The sequence below is a fragment of the Echinops telfairi genome, unplaced genomic scaffold, assembly GCF_000313985.2.
Source record: "Echinops telfairi isolate 266 unplaced genomic scaffold, ASM31398v2 ScPeMD7_31;HRSCAF=116, whole genome shotgun sequence".
Lineage (NCBI taxonomy): Eukaryota > Metazoa > Chordata > Mammalia > Afrosoricida > Tenrecidae > Echinops > Echinops telfairi.
In genome coordinates, this window is record NW_022103928.1 from 18,446,000 (window position 1) to 18,466,178 (window position 20,179).

Genomic DNA, 20,179 nt, shown 5'->3' on the forward strand with positions numbered 1-20,179 from the left:
GAAACCACAGATTTCTGATGGTTTTAGGAACTGAGACACCACTTCTCTCTCCATCTCCTGGCGGGTCCGCCCATATGCAGATACGCCCACATACGAGTGCCCTGCATGAAGACTGTTACCCATGCTACACCATGCTTCAAGACAAGATTTCATTGATTTGTAATTAGAAATGACTATTTCACGATATATAATTACATATTGTTTTATGATGAATCACTATGCTTTAATTATGCTCAATTTGTAACAATGAAAATGCATAGCAGCTATTTACATGACGGTTCATAACGGTCGGTAGCAAAATGACAGTGATGAAGTAGCAATGAAATAATTTTATGATTGGGGTCACCACCATGTGAGGAACTGTGTTAAAGGGCCGCGCCAGGAGGAAGGTTGAGAACCACTGCCCTATGTGCATCAGGTCTCTATGCCTCTAATGATACTTCTCGCTCCCTTTTCAAGGAACGCAAATTTCCCAAGTTCGTCTCCAAAGAAATGGAAAACATGTACATTGAGGAGCTGAAGTCGTCAGTCAACCTGCTCATGGCCAACCTGGAGAGCATGCCAGTGTCCAAGGGCGGCGAGTTCAAGCTTCAGAAACTCAAACGCAGCCACAACGCGTCCATCATCGACATGGGCGAAGAGAGCGAGAACCAGCTCTCCAAGTCCGACGTCGTGCTCTCTTTCTCCCTGGAGGTAAAAAGCCCCCGAGCCCTCCAGATTTTCCTAGCACAGCAGGCAGCGCCTGGGTGATTCGATGCATCCCCATCAGCCGGCTTTCCCCCTGGAGCCCCCGAAGCAGTTATGAACACAACAGCTTGCTAAACAGAGGTCAGCTAATCCCCAAGTGTTTCCCCAACTCCAGGAGCCCAGACGGTTCTGAAGGAAACGCAATCAGAAGAGCCACCTGTACTACATTTAACTGTGTACTCCCAACATGGTTCTATTTCCCCCTGTCTTATCGATCGCAATGCGCAGGGGGTTTTATAACGGCACTGTGCAATCTAAGGAGTTTTACCTTTTGGCACCCTGCATTGCAGGTGTGAGAGAAGTAATCTAGCATCAACAGTGCTGGATTGGAGCGTAAAATGTCTTTCTCATCATCTGTCCTGATGATTACATGGCAGAGTCTTGAGTGCTGGTGGACGTCTTTGGGTTTTGCTTTTAGATTAACTTAGTCCCCAAAGGAAGAAGCCATTTGGCCCAGTATTATAGGAGAATGCTCAATAGATCAAGGCATTTCTCTGTACCATCTGCCCACATGTTATGGTTATTATTTGATCTCCATACACCACCATTCCCTGGGGTTCCCTAGCTAGTTAAGGATGCGGATTCCTGGATACCATCATGGCCTACTGACCCAGAATCACTAGAGAGTAAGAACATAAATTATCCATTAGAAAAGCAGTTGGGCAGTTTTTCAAAAAGTTAACTCTTTAACTTCCATGTGGCCCAACATATCAGCTCCTAGGTAGGACATCAAAGCATTACTCACAAGTGTTTATGGCGACATTATCTGTGTTGATGCTGTTAGCTGCTGTCAGGTGAGCCCTCACCTCCTGTTGACCCCATGAACAGTGGAGCAACAAGTTACCCAGCCCTGCACTAGCCTCTTGTTGCAAATCCATAGGGTTTTCATGGGTTGGTTTTCAGTAGGTCACCAGGTCTTTTTGCCTAGTCCGTCTTAGTCAGGAAGCTCTGCTGAAATGTGTTCAACATCACAGCCACACGTATGCCTTCACTGACAGACAGGGGGGGTGGCTGTGCAGGAGGGGCATGGTCCAGAAATCAAACCCAACTACTCAGCATGCATGGTGAGAATCCTCCCAGTGAAATACCACTGCCCCCGGCATTATTCCTAATACTCAAAGACTAGGAGCCTAACTGCCCATCAGCTGGTGAACAAAATGTGGTATCCCTACCCAGAGAAATACTATGGACACAGTTGTTGTTGTTGTTGCTAGGTGCCATCAGGTCAGTTCTGACTCATAGTGACTTTATGTACAGCAGAGTAAACCACTGCTCGGTCCAGTATCATCTTTACAATTATTCTTATGTTTGAGCCCACGGTTACAGCCACTGTGTCCATCATCTTGTCGAGGATCTTCCTCGTTTTCGCTGCCTACGTCACCAAGCATGATGTCCTTCTTCTCCCTTTGTCTGTCATTTTGTTGCACTGTAGTGACTTGCGTGTTTTCAGGCTGCTGGTATTTTCGATGCCAGCAGGCTCACTCACAGTGAACAGATTTCAGCAGAGCTTCCAAACTAAGACAAGACTACAAAGGTGTAGGGTGTCCACTTCTGAGGAACTGGCCACTGGAAGTCTTATGGACAGCATTGAAACATGCACACAGTAGCACTAAGAAACAGCTACCATGTGCTTTGACCTGGATAAACCTGGAAGAAGTCAGACACAAGAGCCCACATGCTGTGCGATTGCATCTCTATGAAATGCCCAGAGAAGTCAAATCCACCCCAATAGAAAGTCAGTTAGTGGTTCCCGGGGCAGGGTGTGAGGGTAGGCATGAGGGACCTGCCAGAGGGGAGGAGATTAAAATTGTCTAAAACTACTCGATGGTGATCATCACATGACTCGGTACATTTACGAATGTACAGTGAATCGTAAGCTTGAAATAGGCAAATTGTGTGATGTGTAAACTATGCCTCATAAACTTGTCAGTAAAAAACTAAGTAGGGTGCATCCTTGCAATCTGTCTAATAAAGAGTTCGCCACATATTTCTGATAACACTGAAGATTGAGAATCACTAATACTTTATTAAAACATAAAGACTTTTATGACAACCCTCTATTTAGTGAGACTAAGAGAACAGATCAGCTTTCTGTAGATTTAATTAGCATGTGTAAAGACTAAATTAATTTTGTAGAACATCATTATGGCTTGCTGTGAATTAACTGCTGGTAATTTGTTTTTCTGTGCTCAGTTTGGATCAGGATAGTCATATTGCGGTGTTTCCAGCATGTATTTTGCAGTCTGAAGAGGCAGCATTCAGTTAAATATAGAGCACTTTGTGTGTGAAAAAAAAAATTTCTCAGTGTAACTTCACAGAAACTTTTTTTTTCTAATACTGCCAACTGAGGTATTGACTGCTTTTGCCTAGGTGTCTTTGAATTTGATTATTGCCAATTAGAAGTGACAATTTATTCTCTACCACCTTTTGTCTTTCTACAGAAAGAGGGGCAAAAGTGGTTTATTGATTTTCATGAAAGGGTTTAAGCCATACCTTTCTCATTTTTTATCAGTGTCCAGTATTATACAGCTGATTATCTGAAGTAGCCATGTGGACTGATCTAACCACACCCCCATGGGTCCTTGATTCACACAGGCTTTAGCTGCTAAGTACAAGCACAGAATGAAATTCCCTACCTTCTCAAATACTTTTTAATTGGAAAAACACCAAATTGCACATCATGCTAAAACAGCCAGCAAAAATTGCTGTGTATCTATTTGTGAGCGTGTATGGAGAGGCAGAAAGGAGGAGAAAGCTGATCTTCAATTCATCCAGGCAAACCGGGATTTGAATTTGCAGGTTGACCCAAGGCATGGTTTCTATCAGTGTTTCCCAAAGTGAGCAATACCACCCCCTGGGGGGACTGGAATGATCCAGGTGTGGTGCAAAAGCAGATACCTACACTTTATCCTCAATGATGGGCTATAGTACAAGAGTTTTAATTGATGAGTACCATAACTTTTTTTTCTAAAAATAGGCCATGGCCCAAATAAGTTTGGGAACCTGTGGGTTGTAGAATTGTAGAACTGGGTGGGTGGAAGGGATACCAGAGTTTAAGGGAGCCAATGCATTGGCATGGCCCTGGGCAAGAGAAGGGGGGTGTTCTGCTGAAAACCATTGTGGGTTTTTAGAATGCCACTGGAGTGACCTCTACTTTACTGATAGGGACTGAGTGAATCCTCACTTTTGAAGCCTTTACAGACATGGAAATAAAGCTTTTTAGGGAAGTTAAGCAAGTTGCATAAGATTGATTGCACACCTAATGAGAATTTGAACTCGGATCTTTGAGACTCCAAAGCGGGTGCTCGTTGTATTCTGTCTCCCATAATTTTCCATTTGTATGGTTCTCCCTGTGTAAAATGTTTCCAACTGTGAACATTGTCTCATTGATTCCTTTTAAAGCAGCCACACTATGTGAGGAAGAGGACACATACCATTACCACATTCAACAGATAATGAAACAGAGGCCCAGGAGATTAGAAAGAAAAGCAGTCCGTGCCCAGCATCATGTGGCTAGTACAGTGGTTGTCAGAAGATGGGTCAGAGACTGGCAGCATAAGTGTCACAGATGGAAATGCTAGAAGCCCAAAGGTCTATTGACTTATAAACTCTGGAGGTGGATCCCAGAAACAAGTGATTAACAAGTCTCCAGGAGATGCGGCTTCAGGAGATGCGGCTTCACACCAAAGTGTGGGCACCATTGGAGTCTTCCATAGCAAAAGTGTGACTTCTGAGTCCTGGTTCAAGGCTGTCCACACTGTACTTCCTTGAATCAGATCCATTAAGGAGATATGTGTGCTTTTTGCACACCCACTTTTTTCCCCTTGTGTGCTGCCTCTTCTTTGAAGTGTTATTGAGTATGAATTTTCTTTTTTTTTTCTAAGCCCATGGCATAAGCTCCTCATTTTTCTTTGTTTATTTTAAAGCACTCAGCACTATATTATTTTCTTCTGTTTCCAGTACTATGAGCTTCTTTCAAGAAAATATGTATCGCTTATTTCCTGTTCTCACATGGGTGAGGCTGGTCTACGTAATGACCTAGCTCCAGATATAGGTATGGTCCCAGGTCTGACCAGTCTGTGTACTTCATTGCCCTGACCACCTTCTTTGAAGTCTTTGGGTATGCAAATGGTTAACATACTCCCTACTAACTAAAGATCAAAGGTTTGAACCCACCCAGACTTAGTGATCTATTTCTGAAAAATCAGACATTGGAAACTCGATCAAGCACAATTCTATTCTGCATCCTAATTGCATGCTTAATCATTTTCAAACTGAACACGTTGTAGAATTCTTCAGTTTCTTTATCACTAGCTTTAATGGTTGGTGTGCTAATTTGAATAATAGTATTATTATTGGATTTCCTTGTATACATGTAGATATTATCCTATCACAGACAGCATTGTACTTAAAGATAGATCTTAAAATGTCCTTTCTGTGTTAAATGCGACATCTTTCCTTTTTTTTTTTTTTTACTCATTTTATTAGGGGCTCATACAACTCCTATCACAATCCATACATACATCAATTGTGTAAAGCACATTTGTACATTCATTGCCCTCATCATTCTCAAAACATTTGCTCTCCACTTAAGCCCCTGGCATCAGGTCCTCAGTTTTTCCCCTTCCTCTCCGCTCCCCCCTCCCTCATGAGCCCTTGATAATTTATAAATTATTATTTTGTCATATCTTGTGAATTTTCATAGACCTTGTTCATTATAGAACTCGAATATGAGTCATCTGTTGCATTTTTTAAATTTTGTCTCAGTCAGTCTATCTCTGCCCTTGTCTCTCAATAACTCTGCCTGCCATTGTTGATTAGAACTGCAGGTTTAGAGTAATAGTGAGAAGTGAGTTTGGGGTAATAGGGAGAAGAGCCAGGAATTATGAATAATATGAGAGAACATCAACAAGTATTGGGAAAATTGAACTGAAAGATAGAGGAATGTTTCCATGAACTTTCTGAATCTTCCTTGTGTGTCTTGACTTATCAATTTAAAGAGCCTCCAGTCTAGACCAGAGAATGTGCAAGTGGCGGTATGTCTCTCTGTGGATGAACAATGTTGACTTGCCCAGAGTTGATGACTATTATTCCTCCCTAAATCAGATCGGACGCAATAGCAGTGGGTTTGAGTTTCATGTAGATTCATTAGGCAAAGTTCAAAGCAGATTTTACATCTTCTCATAGGAAAAAGTGGAGTATCTTGCAGCTCAGGACTTGGGGAGTAAGAGGTGACAAACCACTTCCTTCACAGGGGCTATGTGCTCTCATGGGCCACAGTCCCCACCACCCCCTATTGCACCGCTGGCACTAATGCTGAGTGCTCCGTGCCTTTTATCTTGGCACTTGCACGTCCATTTACCTTATTATGAAGGGAAAAGGGAATTTGTTCTTGGGCCATTATCTCAGCCACGAGCTAAACCAAAAGCTGCATTATTTTTAAAGAAAACCTATTTATTTATGGAATTGAGAAGTGCTATTCAGTGTTTACCATGGAAAAATGTCCCATCTAACTTTCCCTGGCTGGCCCCTGGGAGCATCTGAATTGCAGGGCCTTGTCTTCCCATCAGAGAGGGGGTTCACTGCGAGAAACTGCATCTTCATGCAAGACCAGCCTCCCTGTGAAGGGTAGAAGCCTGATTGAACCCATCCTATATCTGATGGCTTCTTTGTAACTTCTCCTCAGCTATATATTTTCCTCTAGGTGATGCTGCATGTGGGCTTTGGCAATGACTGCTGCTGTGTGATTGTTTCCAGGTGGTGATTATGGAAGTCCAAGGCCTCAAATCCTTGGCTCCAAACCGCATTGTGTATTGCACAATGGAGGTGGAAGGAGGAGAGAAACTGCAGACTGACCAGGCTGAGGCTTCGAAACCAACGTAAGTTAAGCTTCCCCCCAGATTGTGTCCTGGGGGGAGGGGGGGGGTTCTCTCTGGCTTCATTTCAGCCAAACCCATGGGGAAGTTCTGGTCTCCTCGGAGGCTGCTAGACGGCATACACCTTGTTTTGTTGTCAAACAGGATGGCTTCACGACATTTATATTTGGCAGCCAGCACCAGGATTCTAATTCCTCCCAAGCAGAAATCCAGAAGGAAATTAAAGGAGGCATCTTCTTCCTATCTAGAGACCTTAGAAAATGTGTTGGATCAGGTGGTCGAGAGAAACCAATCCAGCGACACTCACCTAGGGATTAGGAAGAGCTTCATATCAAGAAACAAATCTTTTATCAAGAAAGCATTCTAGCGCAGCCCAACTCAAGCTCATGAGTCTGATGCCGGCGCAGCCCTCTTCAGACTCACTCAGCTGCAGGCTGATGATGCGGAAACGGAAACGTGGAGCAGGAAGTAGGGAGATAACGGGCTGGTGGGTGCAGTCGCATGCATACAAAGCCCGTGGAAACATGGCACAGTGCCAACGGCTCTCCGGTCAGGTGCGGCCACCCCTCAAGGCAGGCAGAGTTTCAGGAGGTAGGAAAGCCGAGGGGCAGAGAGATAGAGCAGTTACCAGAGTCCCTCACTGTGACACAGAAGACCACACCCCCAAGGAGCTGTCATCCAGCTTGATTGACAGGTTTGACTCCAGCCCTAGTCAGGAGTGTGTCCAAAAACCAAACTCCCTGCTGTCGATCAGTCAATGTCGACTTACAGTGGCCTTATAGGACAGGGTAGGACTGCCCCTGTGAGTTTCCATTTACAGATGTAGAAAGTCCGTCTTTCTCCCGCAGAGAGTGGTTTCGAACTCCTGACCTTGTGGTTCACAGCTCAGCATGTAACCACTACTCCAGCAGGGCTCGTGAAGAGGGTCTAGTTGACATAAAATCATCCAACTACCACACAGCTAAGTCACAAGATCCATCCTTAACTGTGATGTATAGAAGAGATTAATATAAATGTTTTCTAAACAGTATTTGGTTTACCCTATAGTGATGTTTTTTCAAAGTGCGTATCAATGTGCAACCATCATGAATATATCAACAAACCGGTGTGTTGCTTTGGACACAATGCATTAATTCATTAAGTCAACATATAGCTGTCTCATGTTCACTATGTCTGTGTGTGCATGTATAAGGGCATCTGGCTAGTAGAAAAGACAATGGTCATTGCTGTAGTTCTACAGACTACCTAATTTAATTTCGTGAGACCTCAGGCAATTAAATCATCACACAAGTTATGTAAACATATATTTATAAATAATTACAAATGCATTGAAGGAAAGGGGCCTTCAAAAGCAGGTTGCAGTGAGGCCTGAACTAGTTGTGGGGTCTGAGGAGCCCCTCTCTAGGACCTCTGTGACAATTGACCTGATGTCATACAAGCTGAGTAAGGGGGGTGAAATTTGAAAGATCAGCGTGCTGAGCAGCTTCTGCAAAAGCCGGGGGTAAACAACAGGGAGGAGGAACTGAAAGGAGAACCATGGAGCTGGGGTGCAGTGAACCAGGGCTCTGGTGCCATATGCCGCCAGAGAGGCAGGTAGGGGCCAGAGCACCCAGGTCCTGGCTAGACTAGACCCTGGAGAGAAAAGCACCGGGAGATGTGATTAGCCACGTGTTTCGAAAGGATGACTGCCTGCCTGCAATGGGGGTGGCCAGCATCAAAGCAGGCGAGCAGACTGGAATCTTTGCAGTTGTCTGCAAGAGAGGAGATGGTTCATTCATCTGGGTCAATGGACTCTCAGGGTGCACAAATGGTTGAAAGAACACTTTCTCCTTCACCCTTCCTACCCACGACCTCCTTCCCTTTCCCTCTCTGACTAGTTAAGCCAGCCTAGACTAATGAGCATCGTTTTGTTGTTGTTAATTCATAGGAGAGTCATAAAAAGGGTAAGCCCAGCAGCAGTTCACAGCCTCTCCTGCCCCAGAGCATTATGAACGTTTGGCAGCACATGAATAACTTACCAAGAGGTTCATACAAAATAGTTCAAAGAAAGCACGGGATGTTTCCTGGACGAGAGAAAACCGGGGGACATTGTGTGCCTTCAAGTGGTTCTTTATATGAATAGGCAAAGGCCTCTGATGCTCCGAAGATTTAATGAGTGAGTGCAGGAAGTAATGGGAACCAGTGAAACTGGTCACACACCATCCTGCTCCTTTTAAAAACTGACCCCACCCTAAAAACAAAACAAAAACAAAATCCTGGCAAGGAATGCAGTTTGTTTGCCTGCCATTGACGAAGTCTCAGTACCCACCCATCCCAAACGTCACAGCTGGGTCACGAGCCATGCCATTATGCTCGATTGCATGCTCTGCGGGTCCTTTACTAAGATGTGTGGCGTATGCGGGAAGAAGAACCTCTTGGGGATTTCTGCCTACTATTTAAGATGACCGAGCCAATATGGTTATCTCAAAGCTAACGAGAGAACGGAGAGAGCTCTGCTTATTCCAACAGGTTTTTGTTTCGTGTGGGCTGGTTTAACTTAAAACACACATCATATGATTGTACTGCATTTGCCAGAGCAAACAGTTAGCTGGTTTTCCTGTGCTCATGAGTGTGTAAAGCAAAATTTCAGATTAAAAATCAGTGTGGCTTGCTTATGTCTACCTATTTGAAATACTTAGGCTTCATATACATATTTATTCATGTGCATCGTTCAACACACACACCACAACCCCTCACTCTGAAATATTTTGCTTTTCTAACCAGAGTGTACTTTAAAAAAAATTTCTCTTCAATCAATAAGTGGACATTATCAAAATGCCACAGAAAGTTTCCTGGCTTTTAAAAATATTAAGGATGCAGTTTCAGGACCAGGGTCATTTCAAATCTGTCGTAGCTACCCAGTGGGATGTGCTGGGAAGGAGTCTGAGGCCAAATCTGTACTCAGAAGAAAATAGTGGCATGATCAGCTAGTGAGATCTGCTACAGGGGAAGGGAGGAGCACTGTGCTTTTCCGATCTCCAGTTCTCTGCTCCTGTAAGCATTGCAGCCAGGAGCCCTGAGTGAGCCCGTTCTCATCTGTCACGTGGGGTGACTAGGAGTCGCCTAACAACAAGCTATATTCCAGAGACATCCCCCTGGAGTTTAACATCTACCGATACTCTTTATTTCATCCCGTATAAATTCTCCTTGGCAGTGCTGTTCATCTCCCTTCTACTGCGGCATTGATTTTTTCAGTCCTGTTTTTGTCCCTTGTCTTTGTCGCTGTTCAGTTCTTCTGGTTTCTGCTACCAGTATTGTTTTGTTTTTTAAATCATGTGATTACAGCATTAATCACAATCCATATATACATGCATACATTGCGTCAAGCACATTTGTACATATGTTGCCATCATCATTTTCAAAACATTTTCTTTCTACTTGAGGCCCTGGTATCAGCTCATTCCCCCGCCACCCCTACCCCCCATGAGCCCTTGATAATTTATCCTTTTTTTTCATGTCTTACACCAACTTCTGTCACCCTTCACCCACTTTTCTCTTGTCAGTCCCCCTGGGAGGGGGTTATATGTCAATCATTGTAATTGGTTCCCCCTTTCTTCCCCCACCATCCACTTACCCACCTGGTATTGCTACTCTTATTATTGGTCCTGAGGGGTTTATCTGTCCTGGACTCCCTGGGTTTTGAGCTCTTATCCATACCAGTGTATATGCTCTGTTCTAGCTATTTATAAGGTAGAATTATGATCATGATAGTGGGTGGGGAGAGGAGGAGGAAGCATTAAGGAACTAGAGAAATGTGTGCTTCATCGGTGCTACTACTACACCACTACCTCCAGTTTTTGTGATACGGTGAATGAGGATTTGGGGGCATCTCCAATTTATTCCTGCGTCCTGATTTTGACTTACTCAGACTCCTCTCCATCTTTCCTTTCCCCTGAAGCTTTTCCTTCTTCCCCTTTTCCGCCACCCTTCTTACGATGCCTCCCATTACTGATCTCCAGCTGTCATCTCGGTAACTTGATCGCGATGGTCTGCAGGAAGAACTGTGTGTTTGGAGGTTACCGTTCATCTATCCTCATAACTCTCCTCCGTCCGCTGACAAATGAACGTAGCCCTTTCCCTGCCCCATTTGTCTTCTGATTCATGCCTCTTTTCTGACAGCAAGTTGATACTTCCACTTTTTCATGCAGTCTAAAAGTCCTGTTCCTGTCTCTTTTGTTTATTACTATAAATGTAATGGTTGTTGCTACCAAGTATTCCACCCTAGTGACTGGGATGCTGATACCATGGCCGGTTGTGTGTCTGAAAAGAGTGTATCTTGTTTGTTGTTGTTGCTCACTACAGTCACAAATGCAGGCCTGTATTAAGTAACTTAGTTTGTTCAAGAGTGTGTGTTCCCTGGAACATTTGTGTTGTTTCTGTTGTTGTTGTTAGGTATCATGGAACCAATTCCGACCTATAGCGACCCTAAAACAACAGACTAAAACACTGCCTGGTCCCGCGCCATCCTCACAATTGTTCCCAAGCTAGAGCCCATTGTCGCAGCCGCCATGTCCATCCATATTGTTGAGGGCCTGCCTCTTGTTCGCTGTCCCTCCACATAATGTCCTTCTCCAGGGCCTAGTCTCTCCTGACCCTATGGCCAAGGTAGGTAAGACAAAGTCTTGCCTTCCTTGCTTCTAAAGGGCACTCTTGGCAGTATTTTTTTTTCTAAGAAAAAAAATTATTTGTCCTTTTGGCACTCCACGGTACTTTCAGTATCCTTCGTCAGCTCCACATTTCAAGCACATCCGTTCTTCTTCATTCGCCCTTATCCAGTGCCCAACCTTCACAAGCACATGAGGCCCCAGAAAACGCCACAGCTTGGGTCAGGCGCACCTTCGTCCTCAGTGCAGCTTCTTTTCTACTCTCCCTTACATTGGAGTCCCATGTGTCCTTCGTTCGGTCAGCTTGCTACATGGGACTTATTTTCAGGCAGACTATCTTCCCTCACATGCTCCCTCATCTATTGTCCGCTTCTCCTGGATTTTCAACTAGGAATCCAGGAGAATACAAGATCAAACGTTTTCCAGGGGTATGTATTTTAAAATACTGCCTTCATTCGGCAATCATGCTTCTGGTGGGAAACCAAAGCAGCGCCACAGAAGGCCTGTTACCAGATATGCAATCTCAGGAAAGGAAAGAGAATGAAGAAGGGAAATTCTATTTGGGGACTCTTAAATCCACATGTATTTGTCTACCTCCTTTGAACTAGAATAGAGTGCTTTTCTTTACATAATGCAAAATGTTTCAAAGGGTGGCATTCTTGCCTCTACTGATACAGAAGATTATAATAGGTATTATCCCAGCTTATCATATCATATAGTGAGTAATTTAATATCTTCCTAATTATTTTTTTATTTTTTCTGCTCCATTCAAGGAGAAAGTTTCAATTTGGCACTAGTAGGTCTCTAATACCTAGACACCCTAAAATCACAATTTGAATTACTGGGACAGTGTTCTACCTCTTTAGGAAAAAGTCAACCTTATGCTAAAATGGAGGATGACCACGTTAGGTCACAAAAATGGAAGATGATTACATCATTACATAAATTCCAAATTGCTTCATCGTTAACTGTCAAACCACAGAATCATTGCCCAGCCAAGTTGACGTAACTGCAACCCTTACAGCCAGTGTCACTCTCGCCTCGCAGAGAGTAATGCCCCAAAGGGTAGGACAGTAGGTCTTTTATGATATTTATAAATGTGAGCTATCAGATAATAAGACAGTCAGTAAGCAAGGTGTGGCGAATTCCTCTGCATTAAGACCCCCAAATACCACTTGTCACTTAGGTTTTTGTTGTTGTTTTTAACCCACTGACAATTTATATTAGGTTTATTTCAATTACAGTTGTTGTAAAAGGTAAAATATCAGATGGAAGAAACTGAAAAAAATGAGCATTCTATGGGGGATCTGATTTTAAAAATCACTTTATTTGGGCTCTGACAACTTGTATCATAATCCATACATCCATCCATGAGGTCAAGCACATTTGTACATTTCTTGTCATCCTCATTCTCAAAACATTTTCTTTCTACTTGAGCCCTTGGTATCAGCTCACACACCCCCATGAACCCTTGGTAATTTCTAAATTATTGTTTTTTTCATGTCGTACACCAGCTGCTGTCTCCCTTCATCCACTTTTCTTTGTTCAACCCCCTGGGAGGGGGTTATATGTCAATTGTTGTGATTGGTTCCTTTATGGGGGATCTTTAAAGTCTGAAAATGACATGCAATTTTGGGGGGTTTGAGGTGATGCTTCTCAATCCCCACTTACCAAAAGCATTCTGGCTTTAATCTTTCCAAAGTAGACGGGCTTGCTCTTCTGGCAGTCATGGTGCTTCCAATATTCTTGGCCAACACCACAATTCAAATATATCAGTTCTTCTTTGGTCATTCTTATTCAGTGTCCAACTTTCATGTGCATCTGAGGCAAGAGAAAGTGCCATGCTGAGGGCCAGACATGACTTAGTGCTCAAAATGACTCTAAGTTAGTGACTCTTTTTCCTTGTGGACCATCAAGAGCAAGTTGCAGAGGTGACAGGGGTGTGTAGGGGGAGGGGGGGAGAATATCTGTGCTAGCATAAGAAGGATCGCTCTATGGTTACTTTTTAAAAATAATGTATGTCCAAATCAATACCAAACCCACTACCATTAAATCAATTCTAACAAATAGTGACTATATAGGACAGAGTAGAACTGCCCCCACAGGGGTCTCCCCGCTATGTTTACAGAAATGTTTACAGAAATCCATAACTTTCTCTAGTGGAATGACTGGTGGTTCAGACCACCTGCCTTTTGGTTAGAAGCTGAGCACTTTAAGAACTGTACTACCAGGGGTCTTGGGGTACAGACAGAAGCTCTAAATCCTTACTAATAAGAAACCAGGAGAGGCTTGTTTTAGATTAGCCAATGTGTACAAGCATATAGTGTTGTGCTAACATTGACTCAACACTACGTTGTTTATGGACCAGGTACTAAGTCTTTCATAATTACCGTCATCTTATTTAATGTGCCACAGAAATTTATGAGATAGTTTCTCTCTTAGTTTGGGTTCTCTAGAGAAGCAAAATGAATGAAGCACATCTATGTATATACATATATATATATACACACAGAGGCTTACATCAAAGAAATGTCTCACACAGTTATAGAAGTGAGTAAGATCCAAGTCTGTGAGTCAGATGTCAAGCTGGAGGCTGCCTCCAACTCACATAATTACAAGGGCTGATGAGCCCAAGATCAGCCTGGTCTTGGCTTCAGAGTCAGTTAATCCAAGATAAGAAGGTAAGATGACAGGTTGCTGATGACTGATGGCTCTCAGGATCAGCAGGTACTATGACATGCTACTGACTCAAGACTACAGAACTGGAGGTCAGATGACAAGTCAGATACAGGATCCAGACCCCCAAAAAAGATAAGCTTTGTTCTCATATATTAGAAATAGATGATTCACACACCCCATAAAACTCTCTTTCAATTGATTAACAGCTTATAGCAGATCTCATCATGGAAGTGATGCATTAGAATTATGGTGCCGGGAAAGAGTACTGAAATACTGTGGACTGCCAGAGAAACAAGCAGGTCTGTCTTAAAAGAAATCTAGTCAGAATGCTCCTTGGAGGCACGGATGGTGGCACTTCATCTCGTGTACTTTGTATAAGTTATAAGGAAGACCAGTCCCTGGAGAAGGACATCATGCCTAGTAAAATAGAAGGGCAGTGAAAACAAAGAGGAAGAATCTTGATGAGATGGCCTCATACAGTGACTGCAACAATAGGCTCAAACAACAAGTGCAAGGAGGACAGAGGACTCAGGTGTGCTTTGTCCTGCTACACATAGCTTCATTGTGAGTCCAAATCGACTTGATGGCACCTAGCAACAACAAGCCTGAAGTTGCAATTTTGAAAGATTCTGTGGGCAAAATATTGAATGATGCAGGAAGCATCAAAAGAATATGGGAAAAATACAGAGTCGCTGTATCAAAAGGAACCAGGCGACAGTCCACCGTTTCAGGAAGGAGCATATAAACAAGAACCAATGGTGCTGACGGAAGAAGTTCAAACTGCATTAGCCAAAAGCAGGGCTCCAGGAATCGATGGAATATGAATGGACATGTTTCAGCATGCTGAGGAAGCCCTGGAAATAGTCACTTGTCTATGCTAGGAAATTTGGGAGACAGCTAATTGGCCAAATATATCTGTGCCCATTCCAAAGAAAGAGGAACCAACAGAATGCTCAAACTATAGAACGACATCACATGCAAGTAAAATTTTGCTGAAGATCATGTAACAGTGATGACGGACATTGACAGGGAACTGCCAGAAGTTCAGGTCAGATTCAGAAGAGGACCTGACACAAGGGTACCATTGCTAATGTCGGAAGGATCATGACTGAACGTAGAGAATGTGAAAAAGATGTTCACTTTTGGTTTATTGACTATTGAAAAACCTTCAGCGGTATAAACCATAATAAACTAAGGATAACCTTAGAATTCCAGAACACTTCATTGTGCTTATGCAGAACTTGTACATCGATCAAGAGGTGGTGGTGCAAACACAAGGGAATACTGCCTGGCTTAACATTAAAAAAAGATGTGCATCAGAATTGTATCTTCTTACCATACTTATTCAACCTGTATGCTGAGCAAATAATCAAAGAAGCTGGCTTGTATGAAGAAGAATGTGGTATCAGGATTGGAGGAAGGTTTATTAACAACCTGTGATATGTAGATGACACAACTTGGCTTGCTGAAAGGAAGGAGGACTTGAAACATCTGCTGATGAAGGTCAAGGACTGCAGCCTTTAATGTGAATTGCCACTCAATGCGAAAAGGACCAAGATCCTCACAACTGGACCAATAGATAACATCATGATAAATGGAGAAAAGGTTGAAGCTGTGAAAGATCTTGTCTTCTTTGGATCCATTATCAATGCTCATGGAAGCAGCAGTCAAGAGATCAAAAGATGTGTTGCCTTAGGTAAATCTGCTGCCCAAGACTTTCTTAGAATATTGAGAATCGTGGATCTTGCTTCGAGGACTAAGGTGTCCCTGACCTACACCATGGTATTTTCCATTGCCTCATATGCATGTAAAAAAATGAATATTGAATAAGGAAGGGTACAGAAGAATATTGAAAGTACCATGGCCTGCCAAAGGGACCAACAAATCATTTGTTAAAAATGTATCTTGGAAGAAATAGTGAGATTGCGCCTCAGAGGCAAGAATGGTGAGACTTCATGGTACATACTTTGGACTCATTGTCAGGAGAGACCAGGGCCTGGAGAAGAGCCTTATGTTGGTACAGTGGAGGGGGAGCGCAAAATAGGAGACTCTTCCGTGAGGTGGATTGACGCAGTGGCTGCACCAGTGAGCTCAGGCAGAGGAGCAATGATGAGGATGGCCCAGGACCGGGCAGTGTGCGTAGGGTCACTCTGTGTTGGCACCGACTCACTGGAACGCACAGCAAACAATGGCAACAGATCTCATCATGGGAGATGACTACGCTTTAGCTGCCCAACCACAAAGCGCCCTGGCTTAGCCCTGTTGACTAACACAGGGTTAACTGTCCCAGGTCCTCGTGTTATTCCCAGTGTACTCATGTGATTTCTGAGCTTCCGAGGAGTTAATGGATTGGTTAAGAGTGGTACGCTAGTGACCATGGAGGACACGCATACCTCATTGTGTTCTGCTTCCCGTCAGCTTGCTGCACAGATCGGTGGTTTTTACCATTGGAAGAGTGGTCGCAAGTCTAGGAAGTCCATCGGTGCCACATTTCCAATAGCGTGAGCTCACTTTGTATCTCTGTCATAGTTTGGCAATTCTCACAATATTTCAGACTTTTTCAGAATGCTTTTTCCCATTTATAGACTACCCATCCACTGCTATTCGGTCTATTCTGACTCTACATTGGGTTTATGAGATTATTAATCTCATATCTCAAAGTTCAGGGTCAGGAGTCTCATTTTTTCCCACAGAGCAGCTGGTGTGTTTTGAACCCTTGACCTTGCAGTTAGCAGCCCAATCTGTAACCCACAGTGCCAGCAGAGCTCCTTTGTAGAGTACAGTTTCGTATTACTGTAACTTGTGTATGCACTGGAAAACCAAAACGTCTGTGTGTTTTGCTTTATTGTGATGTTTGCTTTACTGTGGTCTGGATCCAAGCACGCAGTGTCTCTGGGGTGTGCCTGTAATCAGCAGAACTCTGTACAGGGCCCATTTCCTTTCTGTAAATTCAGCTCTTTTGTGGGCTGAATCACTGCTCCTGTTTAAATGGTAACAATGAGCTGTCCTCATGCTACCACAGGTGTTCTTCCTCAGTGCAGGCCCTGGCACTCGGCAGTCGTTATTAAAACCATACACATAAGCGATGTTAGATGGTAGGATTGTGAGTCTCTGCAGACTGAGTTCTGCATTTCTGCTGAGTTCTGCTCTTCAGGAGCATACAAAATCCCAGGAGTGATCACCATTACTGTGGACATCACTATCCATAACACTTAGCTACTGCTAAGGGCGAGCAGCCCCATATGGTTAAGAGCCTAACCGTGCTGGGTTTGAGTCTGTTGTGTGGCTCTTGTGCCAGTCCACCTCATGGAAGGTTCACCTGGCCTTCACTGGCCCGCCACTCTACCAAACAATGGCCCTTCTCCAGCCGTCACCCGCTCTGCTGAGGAATCCAGAGTGAGTTAGTCTCACACCATATTCTGTGATTGCTAGGGTACTAATTTTTAGAAGTATCTCATCAGGCTTTTCTCCAAAGCCTGTCATCAGCTGAAGGTTCCACTGACACCTGACCCTGCTGATATTTGAAACACCAGCAGTGTAGTTTCTGCCATGCTTGCAGCATGCAAATCATCAAAGCATAACAGACTGTCACCCAGGTAGTGGCTCCAAAGCCTGCTTCTCTCCAAAGGCAGGCTAAGTGACTCCATACCCCATGGTAAGTAAACAGCAAATCCGGGAAAGGGAAAAAGCACTGTTGTCAAGCACCGTGGGGCGGGCAGTGGGCAAGCCTCAGGGTGGACTTGCTGCCGACGGGGTGGTGTAAGAGCTTACATGAACGCGCATTCTCTGTGTTGCACGCACCAAACTGAACCCACGGCCATCAAGTGGATTCCAACTCATAGTGGTCCCATAGGACAGAGTCGACCTGCGCCTCCTGCTCCAAGGTTTCCAGGGCTGTCATCACCATGCAAGCCGATTGCATCACCTGCCCTCCACAGAGCAATTGGTGGGTTCAAACCGCTGACCTTTTGGTTAGCAGCTGAGCACTTTAACCACTGCTCCACTGTGGATTCTGACAAATGCTTTATGTCATTTGTCCACTGTTACCATATCATAGAATTTCATTGCCCTAGAATGCCCTGTACTCCACCTGTTCACCCCTTTCCCTTCAGCCCCAGATCCGTTGACAACCACTGATCTTTCTCCTATCTATCGGTTTGCCTTTTCTAGAGTATTGTATAATTGGAACCATAGAGTATGTCATTCTTTCAAACTAGCTTCTTATGCCTAGCAGCATGCATTTAAAATGTCCTCATGGTTTTGTGTGGTTTGATAGCTCATTTCTTTCCCTCTCTCTTTATAGAACTCCATTGTGTTTCTCTGTATAGCAACCCATTGTATTGCTATACCACAACTTGTTTATACACTCACCTGTCATAAAATCCCTGGTGATGCTACCAGGTAGGTGTTGAGCGGCCAACTACAATATCAATGGCTCAGAGAAAGATAAGCTGCTCCATCAGGGAAAGATAAAGTTATCTGCCTTTTCCAAGGTTTGTAAACCCTATATAAGGTCACTGTGAGTCAGAATAAACCTAATGGCAGTGGTTTGGCATGGATATCATAGGACGTCTCGGTTGCCTCCAATTTGGGGCAATTTTGGCAAAAGTAAGTTTCAACTCATGTAGGTAAATACCTAGGAACAAAACATTGGGGTCACTAAACTTGTTCACTAAACTGTAAATGCTAACACTAATTCCATCATAGGCTTGCTGCATTCAGATGAGATACTAGGTGTCACAATGTAAGGACTGTTATTCTTGATCATTGTTGTTGTCCAGAGTTGGCACTGGGTAAAGAAGGAAACAAGGCTCAAAAGGCCCCAAAGGGAGAAGGTGTGCAGAAATGCTGTTTGAGATGTTTTACCTCTCATTTATTTACCCATTGAGTCCATTGATTTATGAGTAGACTCCTTACTTGTAGTTAGGAAATCTACATGTCAAGCTAGTTTTTGTTGGTTTGTTTTGTTTTGTTTTTATAAGGTCTTCTATGTAGTAGCTGTTTAAAAAAATCTTCATTAATTACAAATTAGGCTGTAATAGGAAGTGGTGAAAGGGCTGAGCCAAGAAGTGATAGCTTGAAATCCTCTTTAAAATACTGATGAGTGTAGTGATAATGAAGGCAGAGATAGGTTTCTCTAATAAAAAGAGTTGCTAAGTATCCAAAACTCTACCAGCATCTGTGAAATAAAGTGAATACCTTTGGGGAGCTTGTTTGGACATCAAACCACTTGTCACTTTTTTCAATGAGTGAACAAAATGTGCACACACACACACACACACACACAGAATTGCTAAGTACGCTGAAATGAAATTAAATCTAGGTAAATTTAGAGGTATCTTGCACATGGCATATTCTTGATCATGCATGGTAAGTTTTTCTGGTTTCTGATTTTCTCCTTTTATAATCTTCACAGGGTGATAGACGGAATAGAGAGAGATCCCCTGACTACCATCATGTACACTTCAAGTTGTATAACCAAGTTGCAAGTTGAGGACTATTGTTGTGGTCACTGTGAGTTGTTAAATGTTTTCCAACTCACAATGGCCCTACATGACGGAGCAGGACTGCTGGTATACCAGTTCCTAGGCTGTAATCTTTATGGGAGCAAATTGTCAGGCCTCTCTCACCGGGACATGCAGGGTGGTTTTGAAACACCAACTTATTGGTTGAGAGCTGATTTAATCCTTGTGTCGTCAGTCCTCATTGGAGGATTTATGGGAGGGACGAATATGGGCAGGAAGCTCTCGAGGTGGAGTCTCAGTTCAGCCCAGCCACGTGTCCTTTCCTTGGCTCCCTCCCTGCTGAGTCAAACTGAGCAACTGCCTTCCACCCCAAGAGCAGTTGGAGCTGAATGTAGCAGGAGTGGAGGCCTGGAAATGGTCTCTCTTTCTTACTCCCCTGCTACCGAGAGACCCCAAATAAAATAAATCTCAAAGCCCACCTGGCCTCTGGAATTGGCAATCTCCACAAGAGCTCAATGGGATGTCTTGCTTTGAGACCAGAACCCATCCCATGGGTCAAAGGCATGTTGATGTTGCATATAACTATGAATGGAGGACAGAATCAGGTCACAGTGCAGAGAAACAAGATGCTGTTGGACAGGCTCCTTTGTTCATTTATCACCTTTCTTCTTTTTAAAAAAATCATTTTATTGGCGACTCATACAACTCTTATCACAATCCATCAATCCATCCATTGTGTCAAGCACATTTGTATGTTTGTTGCCATCAT

The 20,179-nt window shown here is 43.6% G+C and overlaps 1 protein-coding gene across 1 annotated transcript in view; it reads left to right on the plus strand.

The window, feature by feature from the left end:
- Positions 1 to 20,179, plus strand: part of CADPS (calcium dependent secretion activator) — a 435,301-nt gene that overhangs the window by 135,025 nt on the left and 280,097 nt on the right. The window contains exons 4-5 of the mRNA XM_045290125.1: positions 460 to 693; positions 6,505 to 6,626. Coding sequence (XP_045146060.1) covers positions 460 to 693; positions 6,505 to 6,626 — 356 coding nt within the window. The remainder of the gene's footprint in view (positions 1 to 459; positions 694 to 6,504; positions 6,627 to 20,179) is intronic.